Source organism: Pogona vitticeps, chromosome 1 (genome assembly GCF_051106095.1).
Source record: "Pogona vitticeps strain Pit_001003342236 chromosome 1, PviZW2.1, whole genome shotgun sequence".
NCBI lineage: Eukaryota > Metazoa > Chordata > Lepidosauria > Squamata > Agamidae > Pogona > Pogona vitticeps.
In genome coordinates this window covers 337,828,942-337,843,208 of record NC_135783.1, presented here as the reverse complement: position 1 = coordinate 337,843,208, position 14,267 = coordinate 337,828,942, and the positions used below count along the sequence as shown (strand labels likewise).

General features: G+C 43.2%; 1 protein-coding gene across 8 annotated transcripts in view; it reads right to left on the bottom strand.

Annotated features, from left to right (window-relative positions):
• The window catches only part of EVL (Enah/Vasp-like), a 180,594-nt gene that overhangs the window by 140,684 nt on the left and 25,643 nt on the right, over positions 1-14,267 (bottom strand). For 4 of the 8 annotated variants that reach the window (XM_078383773.1, XM_078383774.1, XM_078383776.1 and 1 more), the window contains exon 1: positions 5,579-6,006. The exons of 2 other annotated variants lie outside the window; for them this stretch is intronic. In XM_078383773.1, the coding sequence (XP_078239899.1) occupies positions 5,579-5,601 (23 nt within the window). In that variant the 5' untranslated portion in view covers positions 5,602-6,006. Of the gene's footprint in view, positions 1-5,578; positions 6,012-14,267 lie in introns of those variants that run through there. 2 more of the 8 variants (XM_072986654.2, XM_078383772.1) reach the window with 1 other exon arrangement.

Below are 14,267 nucleotides of genomic sequence, written 5' to 3'. Positions count from 1 at the left end.
TGTGCAGCCCACACTACCCAAAGGTTTCTGGGCGGCTTACAACAATTAAAATACAGTAAAAAAGATAAAACAATTAAAATACAATTAGAATATATAAAAAATGCCATCCGGACCATTATTTAAATTAAAAGCCTTCTGGAACAGGAAGGTTTTGACCTGGTGCCAAAATGTCATCAGTGTCGGCCCCAGATGAATCTCAGTCGGGAGGGCGTTCCATAGGCTGGGGGCAACTGCCAAAAAGCCTCTTTGTCTACAAGCCATCCCTCTTACCTCCTTGAGGGACAGCTCTTTCAAAAGGGCCCCCTGGCTAGATCTTAACTGCCAGGTAGGCTCATATGCAAGGAGGCGGTCCTTCAGGTATGCAGGGCCCAAGCCATTTAGGACTTTATATGTCAAAACAAGCACTTTGAATTGGGCCCGGGCAGCAACTGGTAGCCAATGTAACTTAAACAGAATCAGCTTGATATGTTCCCTGGTGGCCCCACCACTCACCAGCCACACAGCTCGATTCTGGACCAGCTGCAGTCGCCGGACCGTCTTCAAAGGCAGCCCCACATAGAGTGCATTGCAGTAATCTATACAAGATGTTACCAGTGCGTGTGTAACTGTCATGAGACGCTGCTTGTCAAGGTAGAGTCGTAGCTGGTAGAATTTCGGCAGCTGAAGGAGGGTGCCCCTGGCCACCGATTCCACCTGGGCTTCCAGAGTTAGACTGGGGTCCAGGAGCATCCCCAAGCTGCGGATCCTGTCCCTTAGGGGGAGTGTAACCCCATTCAGGGCAGGAAAAGGCCCTCCAGCCTGCCCCACTAACAGCACTTCTGTCTTGTCTGGATTGAGTTTCAATTTATTAACCCTCATCCAGTCCATTATCAGTTCAAGACACAGAGTTCAGCACAGAAACCGCCTCACCTGGATTGGTGGAAAACGAGAGGTAGAGCTGAGTGTCGTCAGCATATTGCTGACTCCTCAGCTCAAACTTCTTGATGACCTCTCCCAGCGGTTCCATGTAGATGTTAATCAGCATGGGGGACAGTATTGAGCCCTGAGAAACTCCATGACATAAATGCCATGGGATAGAGTAACTGTCCCCCAGCACCACCCTCTGGACACTGTCAGCCAGGAAGGAACGGAAACAGTGTAAAGCAGTGCCCCCAACTCCCAGCCCAGCCAGCCTATCCAGAAGGACACTATGGTCGAAGGTGTCAAAAGCCGCTGAGAAGTCCAGGAGTATCAACGGGGTCACACTCCCCCGTCTCTCTCCTGGAAAAGGTCATCGTACAGGGCAACCAAGGCAGTCTCCGTACAAAACCCCCACCTGAAACTCGACTGAAATTCATCCAGAAAATCCGTTTCATCCAGCAGCACCTGGAGTTGCCCAGCCACAACCCACTCCAACACTTTGCCCAAATAAGGGAGGTTCGCTACTGGTCGGTAGTTAGCCATCAGCCTTGGGCCCAGGTTAGGCTTTTTAATGAGTGGTCGAATTACTGCCTCTTTCAAGGTGGTAGGGACCATTCCCTCTCTCAAAGAGGCATTCACGGCCTCCTGGACCCAGGTGCGAACCCCCCTGGCTGATCTTCTAATTAGCCAGGATGGGCAAGGGTCGAGCGGAGTTGTGGTAGAACGGACAGATCCAAGCACCCTGTCCACATCCTCAGGTCTCAACAACTGAAACTCATCCATTAATGCTTGACCTAAGCACGGCACACTGGACACATCCTCTGATTCTGCTGTAATGGTTGAGTCCAAACCACTGCGAATCTGAGCAATTTTTCCCTCAAAATGAATGGCAAACTTAACACAGCAAGCTGATGAGCAGTCCAGGACCTCCACCGGATTTGCCGGTTGAAGAAGATCCCGGACCACCCGAAACAGCTCTGCTGGATGACATTATGAGATGGCAATACGGCTAGAGCAATACTGCTGTTTCGCCAGCCGTATTGCCACGAAATAGGCCCAATAATGGGCTCTAAGTCATGTTCGATGGGCTTCCCAGCAGGATTTCCTCCACCTGCGCTCCAGCCATCTGGCACTTTATCGCCTGCAGTTCAGAAGAATACCAAGGAGCTATCTGGGCTCTGCGAGCAGGGAGAGGGTGCTTAGGTGCAGTTGTGTCAACCGCCCGGGTCATCTACCTATTCTATAGGGTGACCTGAGCTTTGACAGGAGTGCCAACCATATCAGATGGATAATCCCTCAGAGCACTTAGGAAACCATCTGGATCCATTAGTCTCCGAAGGCAGATCATCTTATTAGATCCCCCACCCTTGCAGAGGGGAGAAGCAGCTAATAGACTAAACTTGACCAGGAAGTGGTCTGACCATGACAATGGGGTCACAATCAGCCCCTCCACATCCAAACCACCATCTTCCAGTCCCATTGAAAAAAACTTGAAAGGCTGTCATACAGAGGAGAAGCAGGATCTTTCTTGATCATCCCAGAGTGCAGGATAAGCAACAATGGGCTCATGTTACAGGAAGCCAAAATTTGATTGAATATCAGGAAAAACTTCCTAACTGTTAGAGCTGTAAGACAGTGGAACCAGTTACCTCGGGAGTCAGTGAGTGCTCCAACACTGGAGGCATTCAAGAAAATCTTGGATAATCACCTGGCATATATCCTTTGATTTGTCCATCAAGCAGTGAGTTGGTCTTGATGGCTTTATAGGCCCCTTCCAATTTCACTTTTCTATGATTCTGTCTGTATGTGTGTGTTCTGTACTGTCAAGTTGGAACCAACATGTTCTCAGGGTCCTAAGTCCATCACTCTATTCCTTAGATCACACTGGGAATCCATAACTTAGATATAAAAGGCTAAAATTGTTCATGTTCATCAATTGTTTAAATCTGTTGACGCTGGTATCACGTTTCTTATGTGCTTTAGATATTAAGATGTGACTTACCTAAAAGGAATACAGTAAAACATTTTCCTTTGTATCCATCAGCACTAGCTTTCACTAAACAATATTTTTCCCTCCATTTGGTCCAATGAAAAATAATGTGTTGCTTTTAGATCACATTAGCCAAAATCCTGTTGTGCAGCTACACCAGCATAACAAAGTTGCACGTGCTATTGTGAAATCTGCACCAATGTGGAAGTCTTGTTCAGGAAGCATTTCTACAGGAACAACTGCAAAGTCAGTTGTGTGATCAGATGCACAGTCAGAATGTGACTGGTTGTATGGTTCAGTGCACAGTCAGTTGTATGGTTAAATGCATGGTTTGTTGTACAACTTGTTGAGCAATCAAGCACTCTGAAGGCCTGGGTGTAATTTCCTGTGAACCTACACTAAATCCAACAGGATTATGGCTATTATCCTGTGAGGTAACAGCAAGTTCCTGAATAATTGCTTGCCTCTTATGGACACCACACTTTAAGAACGATGCCAACAAACTGTAGCAAGTTCAAAGGAAGGGAACAAGGTTGATCACGGGATTAGAAACCAAGCTTTATGAGGAAAGACTGAAAGAACTGGGCATGCTTGGCCCAGTCTGACAGCACTTTTCTGATACTTGAAAGGGAGTCATACAGAGGAGGGGCAGTATCTTTTTTCAATCATATCAGAGTGCAGTACAGGTAACAATGGGCTCAAGTTACAGAAAGCCAGATTTAGGCTGAATATCATGAAAATTTTCTTAACTGTTAGAGCAGTACAACAGTGGAACCAATTACCTCAGGAGGTGGTGAGCACTACAACTCTGGAATTATTCAAGAGAAAATTAGACAACCATCTGTCAAATCTGGTTTGATATGGATTCCTGCATTAAGCAGTGGGTTGGACTCCATGGCCTTATGGGCCCCTTCCAACTCCATGATTCTGTGTTCAGGGAGTATCATGGCAACAATGCTATAAGCTAAGCATACTGACTATGTAGCAGCAGCTGTTTGTTGTTTTCTCTCCAAACTAAGCCTTCCTAACAAAAGAAATAAAAGATATACAACAAAACCCACATACAAAACTCTGGGACAATATTTGTTCCAAGACAGACAGATAAACGCATGCCTTCGGTGAGATTCCTTTCTTTTAGATAAATGGGGGCTGTGAGATATGGCCTTATTCTCTGGAAGCTGGTATATGAAAATAAATTTTACTTTGTGTGACAATCTGAGCAGCACATAGTTAGGAAAATCATTTCTGCATGACTTGTTTTTCCATCTACATGGGATGACGGGCAACAGTCAAGGTGTCTTAGCCCTCTTTGCTCCTGAACTTGGTGACAACAATTGGCTTTTTCAAGATATGCTAGCATGCTTGTGACACAAAGCTACAACAAATGCAGTTACATTACAACACCATACTGGCTTCTGGCAAAATCCTCTGTCTAGCAAGATAGTAGGAGTTCTAGTGTTTCATAAATAGCACAAGTTCCTTCCCACTTTTCATCCTGCATTGTAGAGAAACTGACTACGAACTCTATGAGAACAATTAAGAATATATGCTTGGTTATAATCAGCATTAAGGATGTCCCAGCCAAGCAAATAATAGGATCTCTTTGTTGTTATGTCTAATTAAAATACATGCAATAGAAAAAGAGTGGTGTTGATTCAGGGGTCCCTCTGAGCAAATCCAGTACTCCCCCCCCCACAACCAGGATAAGTCTATAGTTAAGCCATCACTCTATCTCCATACAAATAAACTCTTAGTTAGCTTTTTGCATAATATACAGTAATTACCAAAACAACATAAAATATAGGCATGACACCGCTAGAGAAAATTTAATGAAAACAGTATTTTCATAATTTTTAGCAATTAGGTTCAGGAGAGGAAGAAGTGAACACTGAAGGTCAGAAAATCTAAAAGATGTCTATCTACACTGTTTTGCTGCAGGTAAGAACGCTGTATTTGAAACAGATTTAACAAATCTTCAAGATTCCACAGGGAACGAGTGATACAAACTGGTGGGTCCTCTAAAAATTTATCCAAAAGGATGAATTTGGAATACAGTTTTCAAGAACAAGATGGTCTTCCTGCACCACAACCAACCACAATACTTTACATTTTGACCAAAAACAAAATACCTGCATTTGTACCAACAACATTTTTGCTTGGTGGTTTTGATGAATTGGTGCAGCTACAAAACCACAAGCAGAGGCATGTATCCTGTGCAACGGATCCCCAATCTAATCCCATATATGACCCAAGCGTCAATATTTTGCCCCTTATCATAATCTGCATTCTTTACAGAGGAGAAGCATCTGTCATGCTCCAAAAATAGCAAAGACATTTTTCATGACAGAAAAACATGTTTTTATATATAACTCCAGACTGCACTTGCAGCATCGAGCTGCATCAATGACAGAACAAAATCCAGCAAGATATTAAAAGCTATTACTCATCTAGGCACTTCATTATGCAGTTATCTATTATTTACCTGCAATGCATGTTTGACACACCCACCTCCCAACCATAAGAAAAGACCTTCAGCTTTTTTTATATATACAGAGGTAGAACTCCCCCTTTACATCTCATAACCCTTTAGCAACTATAAAAGCCACCAGACGTTACACAGCAAAATTGCTTCAAGAACAACAACAAAAAAATCCCCAAGCATGTGGATGTATGGAACATGGAGCTTACCTGAATTCTTCAAATGCATACATGGCCTGCGAAATAAAATAAAGGCCCTGAGGTCTGCAAATAACCTTCCTTTCGGTGGAGGAGAAACATTTAGTTGGTCAAGCTACAGGCGTAACGAAGAGCAGTGTGTTGGAAAGATTCTGTGAGAAAAGGGGCTGCAGATACGTACTGGCCTGCAGCCTGCAGCTCAACCAGCTGCTGACAAGCAGCCGCTTGCAGGGAAAGGCGACGGAATACCATGTGATCATTCCAGCAAGTCTGATTAATGCAGCATCGTCCAGGAATACAGGCTGGTATCTTTATTATTCATGCCAGATCAGTGCCATGAAACTTGACATACACAGCAGTTAACATATCTGAGGGGTGTGTGTGTCTGGGTGTGGGTGTATGTGCCTGTGCGTGCATGTGTGTGTTTTGCTGATGCTTCAACAACGTTCATTAGGACCTTGCAAAGAGGTTATTACCCATCATCAAATCCTTTTGATTTAAATCAAGAGAGCACAACTGGGGTGATGCATTTACTATTTATTATTTCCCATATGCAACATTTTTGCAAAATACAATGACAGGAACTAACCACACCTACAGAAAAAAAGCCGCATCTCATTGGTAGAACACAGCTTTCATGCAGAGCCATCAAAACTCTGAGAATGCTTGCTGGTTGGAAACCATGAAGAGTTGTTATCAGTCCAGTGGAAAAATGTTTCCCGACTTGTATTGCCCAATGTTGTGGTCCAGCTCCAAAAATTTGGGGTTCCAAGGTTATGAATTATAAGGGAGCAATGAACAAAGTCTCTCCTAGTAGAAGACAGTCTCCTGTATTCTGTACAAAGATCACTCATAAGAACATAAGAAGAACCCTGCCACTTCACACTGAAAACCTATCTGGTCCTCCTCAGTGTCAACTACTTGCCTATACAAAGCACACAAACTATTTATACATATAGTACCAGTAATCTTGGAGGGAGTATATATACATTTTTATTTGTAGTCATTGATAGCCTTACTATCCTCCAGGAATGTCTGGTAACCCCAGTCAGGAACTAACCAGGTTAATTAAAATTGCTAAGCATGTTAGCAAATGCAAGAAGGAGTTTTGTGACACCTTAAAAGCCAACATGTTCTACCCAGTGTAAGTTTTTCTGGAGTGTAGCCCGCTTCAACAGATGCATGCTGTGTTACTTGTGCAGGCAGATACACATACACAGGCTAGGTGGAAAGGAAATGAAGGGGAATAGATTACAAGAGCTACACACATGGATGATTATCTTCAGACCAGTCTGCTAGCAGTCACTGAAAGATGACAGAGCTATTTTAGCATCATATTCACACATGTACGGTGATGGAAAGCCTTCATCCAACCCTATTATGAAACAGAGGAAGAGAGTGTTTAACCCCTGGAGATGAACTCTGTGGGTGGCAGGCTGTAACCAGAAGGATCAGAAATGCATTGCATTGTACCAATGCTGTCTTTAAGGTGTCATAAATCACTTCTTGAAGGCTTCCACTGCCGAGATCCAATGGTTGTTGTGGGTTTTTTAGGATGTTTGGCTGTGTTCTGGTTTTTCTTCCTGACGTTTCTCCAGTCGCTGTGGCCAGCATTTTCAGAGGACAGGAGCTAGAACTCTGTCTGTGTCATACATAAGTCTGTTGTTTTTGCTGCAGTAGAAAAACAAAGCTACCCTCTATCCAGATGCATTAGGAATCTCCTTTACCATGTAGAAATCCTGTACCGACACAAAAATTTCCTTTCTCTTCCTCCAAATTCAACATGTGTCAGTAAACAATCTGCCTCTTTGCAAGCAAAGGGTTTAACACATAGAATTACAGGAGACTCACTAATCGTGTGGCTCGAAAGGGGGCAAATTAGCAACATCCCATTTAGGGCTGAATGGCATGAAGCTGAGGAAAGCCGAAGGTGTTAGGGAAAGAAGCCTATGAACAGCAACACCCGAGCTGCCTAGCAACAGTACAAGGAGCAATGAGGAACGCTCTAGGTCAGGAGACAACCTGAGGTCAGGAGAAGAATTTTTTTTAAAAAAGATGCTAAACACAAGGAAGACTCGGTATTAAAAACATGTCCTTGACAGTAGTGGAGGGGAGCTTTCCATGGGCAGCCATTGTTAATAATAGAACACTGAAAAACCAATGCACTGTAATATGCAGATTAGAGTGTCAGGGAGAGGAAAGTAGGCTGCACAATGGAGCAGCATTCCTGCAGTAGCTACACACAATAAAGAAAGGCCAAGTGCTCAAAAAGAATTGAAAAAGGTTTATAAAGATGTTGGACAGCTTTATTAATGTGGTCTATACCTCTGTCCTAAACCCATTCACACCAAAATCAGTTAATTAAATAATTTGGTCCAATTACAAGCTTAAGATCACACGTAACGGGTTCTTATTACCCACCTTCACAACTGGAAGTGGGGCTGCCTTAAAAAGTAAAAGGTCTCTGATTATTCTAGTTTACTCTGCTCCTTCACGGATTGCTGCCTTGTCGTGGTGAAGGGGCTTGAGTAAGAGAAGCTATGGGCTATGCTGTGCAGGGACACCCAAGATGGAGAGGTCATAGTCGAGAGTTCTGACTAAACGCGATCCACTCCAGTATCTCTGCCAAGAAAATTCCATGAACAGAAACAAAAAGCTAAAAGATATGATGCTGCAAGATGGGCCCCTCAGGTCGGAAGGCGTCCAACATGCTACTGATGAAGAGTGGAGCACAAGGACAAGTAGCTCCAGAGCTAATGAAGTGGTTGGACCAAAGCCGAAAGGACGCTCAGCTATGGACATGCCCGGAAGTGAAAGGAAAGTCTGATGCTGCAAAGAAAAATACTCCAAATGAACCTGGAATATAAGATCTCTGAACCTTGGTAAGCTGGATGTGGTCAAACAGGAGATGGAAAGAATAAACATTGACATCAATTCGGACAATTATCATATCTACTATTGTGGGCAAGAATCTCGAAGAAGAAATGGAGTAGTCCTTATAGTAAACAAAAGAGTGGGAAAAGCTGTAATGGGATAGAGCCTCAAAAATGATAGAATGATTTCAATTCAAATCCAAGGCAGACCTTTCACATCACAGTAATCCAAGTTTATGCACCAACCACCCATGCTGAAGAGGCTAAAAATTAACCAATTCTATGAAGATTTACCACACCTTCTAGAACTGACACCAAAGAAAGATGTTCTTCTCATTATAGGGGAATGGAATGCTAAAGGAGGGAGTCAAGAGATCAAAGGAACAACAGGGATGTTTGGCCTTGGAGTTCAAAACGAAGCAGGGCAAAGGCTAATAGAGTTTTGTCAAGAGAACAAGCTGATCATCACAAACACTCTTTTCCAACAACACAAGAGGCGAATGTACACATGGAAATCATCAGATGGGCAATATCGAAATCAGTTTGGTTATATTCTCTGCAGCCAAAGATGGAGAGGCTCTATACATTCAGCAAAAACAAGACCTGGAGCTGATTCTGTCTCTGATCATCAGCCTCTTATAGCAAAATTCAAGCTTAAACTGAAGAGAGTAGGAAAGACCACTGGGCTCCTCAGGTATAATCTAAACCAAATCCCTTATGAATTCACAGTAGAAGTGAAGAACAGATTTAAGGAACTCCATTTGGTGGACAGAGTGCCTGAAGAACTTTGGATAGACGCTCATAACATTGTACAGGAGAAAAGAAAAGGAAATGCAAGAAAAGGAAATGCAAAAAAGCAAAGTGGCTATACAACGAGGCCTTACAAATAGCACAGAAGAGAAGGGAAACAAAATGCAAGGGAGATAGGGAAAGTTACAGAAGATTGAATGCAGACTTCCAAAGAATAGCAAGGAGAGACAAGAGGGCCTTCTTAAATGAGCAGTGCAAAGAAATAGAGGAAAATAATAGATAGGGAAAAACCAGAGATGTGTTCTAGAAAATTGGAGTCATTAAAGGAACATTTTGTGCAATGATGGACATGTAAAGGTAAAGGTTCCCCTTGCCAATTTGTCCAGTCGTGTCCAACTCTAGGGGGCAGTGTTCATCTCCGTTTCCAACCCATAGAGCTAGTGTTTGTCCGCAGAAAATCCTCTGTGGTCACATAGCCAGCAGAACTAGACATGGTATTCCGTTTACCTTCCCACTGAGGTGGTACCTATTTATCTACTCACATTTTTGCATTTTGCATGCTTTCGAACCGCTAGGTTGGCGGGAGCTGGGACAAACAACGGGGGCTCATGCCGTCACGTAGATTCGATCTTACGACTGCAGGTCTTCTGACCTTGCAGCACAGAGGCTTCAGCAGTTTAACCCACAGCGCCACCACGTCCCTTTTAATGATGGACAAGATAAAGGACAAAAATGGGAGGGACCTAACAGAAGCAGAAGACATCAAAAAGAGGTGGCAAGAATACACAGAAGAATTATACCAGAAAGATTTGGGTGCCCTGGACAACCCAGATAGTGTGGTTGCTGACCTTGAGCCAGACATCCTGGAGAGTGAAGTCAAGTGGGCATTAGAAAGCATGGCAAACAACAAGGCCAGTGGTGATGGCATTCCAGTGGAACTACAATGGTGCCTCACATTACGACGTTAATTTGTTCCAGCGAAATCGCTGTAGAACGAAAACGTAATACAAAAATAAAAGGCCCATTGAAACGCATTGAAACCCCTTCAATGCATTCCAATGGGCTGAAAACTCATTGTCCAGCGAAGATCCTCCATAGGGCGGCCATTTTTTGTGCATGTGCAGCGAGGACTCCGTCCCAGAAAACAGCAGGGAGCCATTTTATTTACCCGGCGGCCATTTTGAAACTGCCGATCAGCTGTTCTAAAATCACCGTTTTGCAAAGAATTGGTTCCAAAAGCAGGCAACCAATCATCGCAAAGCAAAAAACCCCTATTCAGACCATCTTTTTGCGATTGCAAAAGCGTCGTCGTAATGCGGTTTCATCGTAATGCGGGGCAAAAGTAAAGCGGGGCACAACTGTATTTAATATCTTAAAAAATAACGCTGTTAAGGTGCTACACTCAATATGCCAGCAAGTTTGGAAAACTCAACAGTGGCCAGAGGATTGGAAAAGATCAGTCTACATCCCAATCCCAAAGAAGGGCAGTGCCAAAGAATGCTCCAACTACCATACAATTGCACTCATTTCACACATTTAAAATCCTCCAAGGCAGGCTTCAGCAGTATGTGGACTGAGAACTCCCAGAAGTACAAGCTTTATTTCAAAGGGGCAGAGGAACTAGAGATCAAATTGCTAACATGCACTGGATTATGGAGAAATCCAGAGAGTTCCAGAAAAACATCTACTTCTGCTTCATTGACTATGCAAAAGCCTTTGACTGTGTGGACCACAGCAAACTATGGCAAGTCCTTAAAGAAATGGGAGTGCCTGACCACATTATCTATCTCCTGAGATATCTATACGTTGGACAGGGAGAAACAGTTAGAACTGGATAAAGAACAACTGATTGGTTCAAAATTGGGAAAGGAGTACGACATGGCTGTATATTGTTCCCCGGCTTATTTAACTTATATGCAGAATACATCATGCGAAAAGCCAGACTGGAGGAATCCCAAAAAGGAATTAAGATTGCCAGAAGAAATATCAACAATCTCCCATATGCAGATGATACCATTCTAATGGCAGAAAGGGAGGAGGAATTAAAGAACCTCTTAATGAGGGTGAAAGAGGAGAGCGCCAAAATGGTCTAAAGCTGAATATAAAAAAAGACAAAACACTAAGATCATGGCCGCTGGTCCCATCACTTCCTGGGAAATAGAAGGGGAAGATATGGAGGCAGTGACAGATTTTACTTTCATGGGCTCAGTGATCACTGCAGATGGTGACAGCAGCCACGATATTAAAAGATGCCTGCTTCTTGGGAGGAAAGCGATGACAAATCTAGACAGCATCTTAAAAAGCAGAGACCTCACCTTGCCAACAAAAGTCCGCATAGTCAAAGCTATGGTTTTTCCTGTGGTGATATATGGAAGTGAGAGCTGGACCATAAAAAAGCTGAGCACCGAAGAATTGATGCATTTGAATTGTGATGCTGGAGAAGACTCTTGAGAGTCCCCTGGACTGCAAGGAGAACAAACCTATCCATTCTAAAGGAAATTAAGCCTGAGTGGTCACTGGAAAGACAGATCCTGAAACTGAGGCTGCAATACTTTGGCCATCTCATGAGAAGAGAAGACTCCTTGGAAAAGACCTTGATGTTAGGAAAGTGTGAGGGCAAGAGGACAAGGGGACGACAGAGGATGAGATGGATGGACAGTGTCATTGAAACTACCAACATGAATTTGACCCAACTCTGGGAGGCAGTGGAAGACAGGAGGGCCTGGTATGCTCTGGTCCATGGGGTCACGAAGAGTCGGACACGACTAAACAACTAAACAACAACACTCTGCTCAAGAGGCAAACAGAATAACATTTATAAACTGATATCAAATTTCAGCAACTGGATTATGGGATCAAACCTATGAATCTCTGAAAGTCTCAAGTTTAATTTATTAAATTGCTGTGTGGGAAGTATCCCAACTGTTTGAATGAATGAAATTGTTCTTTGTGGGTTTTTTTTAAGCACCAAATGCTAATTCGCCTTAACAGATGGGGGCCAACAGACTGAAATTGAACCTAGGCAAGATAGAGATCCTCTGGGTGGGGGCTCCTGCTGCCTTTAGATTGGGGGGATCTCCCTTTCCTTTGGGGCTGCACTCTCTGTTAGGGATTATGTTTGCAGCATGGGTGTCCTTCTTGAACCAGCGCTGTTGATGAACACCCAAATAGTGTCTGTCGTCTGGTCAGCCTACGTCCACTGTGGGCAGATTACACAGCTGCATCCCTACCTTGATACCACATTCCTCACCATGGTGGTCCACACTTTGGTAGTCTCAAGAACAGTTTGCTGTAATGACTTCGATGTGGGCTGCCTGTGAAACTAATCCGGAAACTTCAACAGTCCAGAATATGGCAGCCAGGTTAGTGAGGTGATTTAATAAATACCTGCATCTCACCCCAATACTGGCTGTCTTACACTGGTTTCCATATCAGCTTCAAAGTGCAGATTTTGACCTATAAAGCTCTAAACAGTTTGGTGCCTCAGTATGTGGCAGAACGCTTATTTCCAACAGGGGTTGCCTGTCCTTCCCAAGCATCCCACGCTGGGTAACTGAAGAGGTTAATCCTGAGAGAGGCCTACAAGGAGAAAACAAGGAACAGGGCCTTCTTGGCAATGGAATAAATTATCCTCTGAAATTAATCTGGCCCCCTTCCTCTTGTCACCTTTAAGAAATCTATCAAAACTTTCTTATTCCAGCAAGCTTTCGAAAGCATACCACCTATTACCTTTAATTACCACCTGTGTTAAAATGTAATTTTAATTTTTAATTTTACAGTAATTCTGTTTGGAGTATTATATGTTATTTGTCATTACTGTACACCACCCAGAGAGAACACTGGTCGTGTGGGTGGCATAGAAATTGAATGAATGAATGAATGAATACTTTCACTAAAGGCCAACAGGTCAGATACATATACAGTGGTGCCTCGCATTACGATGTTAATTCGTTCCAGAGAAATCGCTGCAGAACGAAAACGTCGTAAAGCGATTTTAAAAAGCCCATAGAAATGCATTAAAACCCGGTTAATGCGTTCCTATGGGCTGGAAACTCACCATCCAGCGAAGATCCTCCATAGTGCGGCTATTTTTGCTGCCTGTGCAGCGAGGAATCCGCCCCAGAAAACCCGGCTGCCATTTTGAAACTGCCAATCAGCTGTTAAAAATCATCACTTTGCGAGAACCAATCATCGCAAAGCGAAATTCCCCCATCGGGAACATCGTTTTGCAATCGCTTTTGCGATCGCAAAAACATCGACGTCAAGCGGTTTTGTCGTTAAACGGAGCGCCCATCTTGCGGGGCACCACTGTATTGCCTAAATATAAAATAATGCTGGGTGCTATCATGATTGCTTATGCTCCTCCAAATATTATAATAGAATCTTAGAATTATGAATTTGGAAGGTGCCTATAAGGTCATTGAGTCCAGCCCCCTGCTGAATGCAAGCATATGATTTATGAACTCCAATTCCCATCAGCCTAAGCCAGCCTGAGTAAAGCATGATGCTAGCAGTAGTTAGCCAACACCTTGAGGACCACACTCCCAGTGTAAACCATACCCGAGCAGCAGGTCCCTTCCCTGTGTAGAGAGTTTATCTACATGAATATTCAAAACAAAATAACATTTATATTTTAATTCTGACCTCATTTTCCAAGTGACCCCAATGGACTCTGGCATCTAGCAAAAGAATTGTCTCAAATATACAGAAAATTAACACCATAATTTATAGGCATTAATTATTATTTAAGCACTCCCTAGAATGGACAGATAATAGTTCAGCATTGTTTGCTGAATAAAGATCAGCAAAATTATCTCCTAACAGAATTTGTGGGGCCTTTGGGGATAATCAGGGGACAAGATGACTGAAATAAAAAAGCATATTGTCCTTCTCCTAGCCATTCTTGTATGGCATTTAACTATGAAAGAAAGTTATGGAATTATCTTCCCAGAATTACACTCGAAAATGCTTCAGAATCATTTCAATTGTTCTCCATGGCACACACCAGAGAAGCATTTTTCCCCACACCACAACCATGTATGAAATATGTGCAGCGGTCAGCATACCTCTCAGTACCT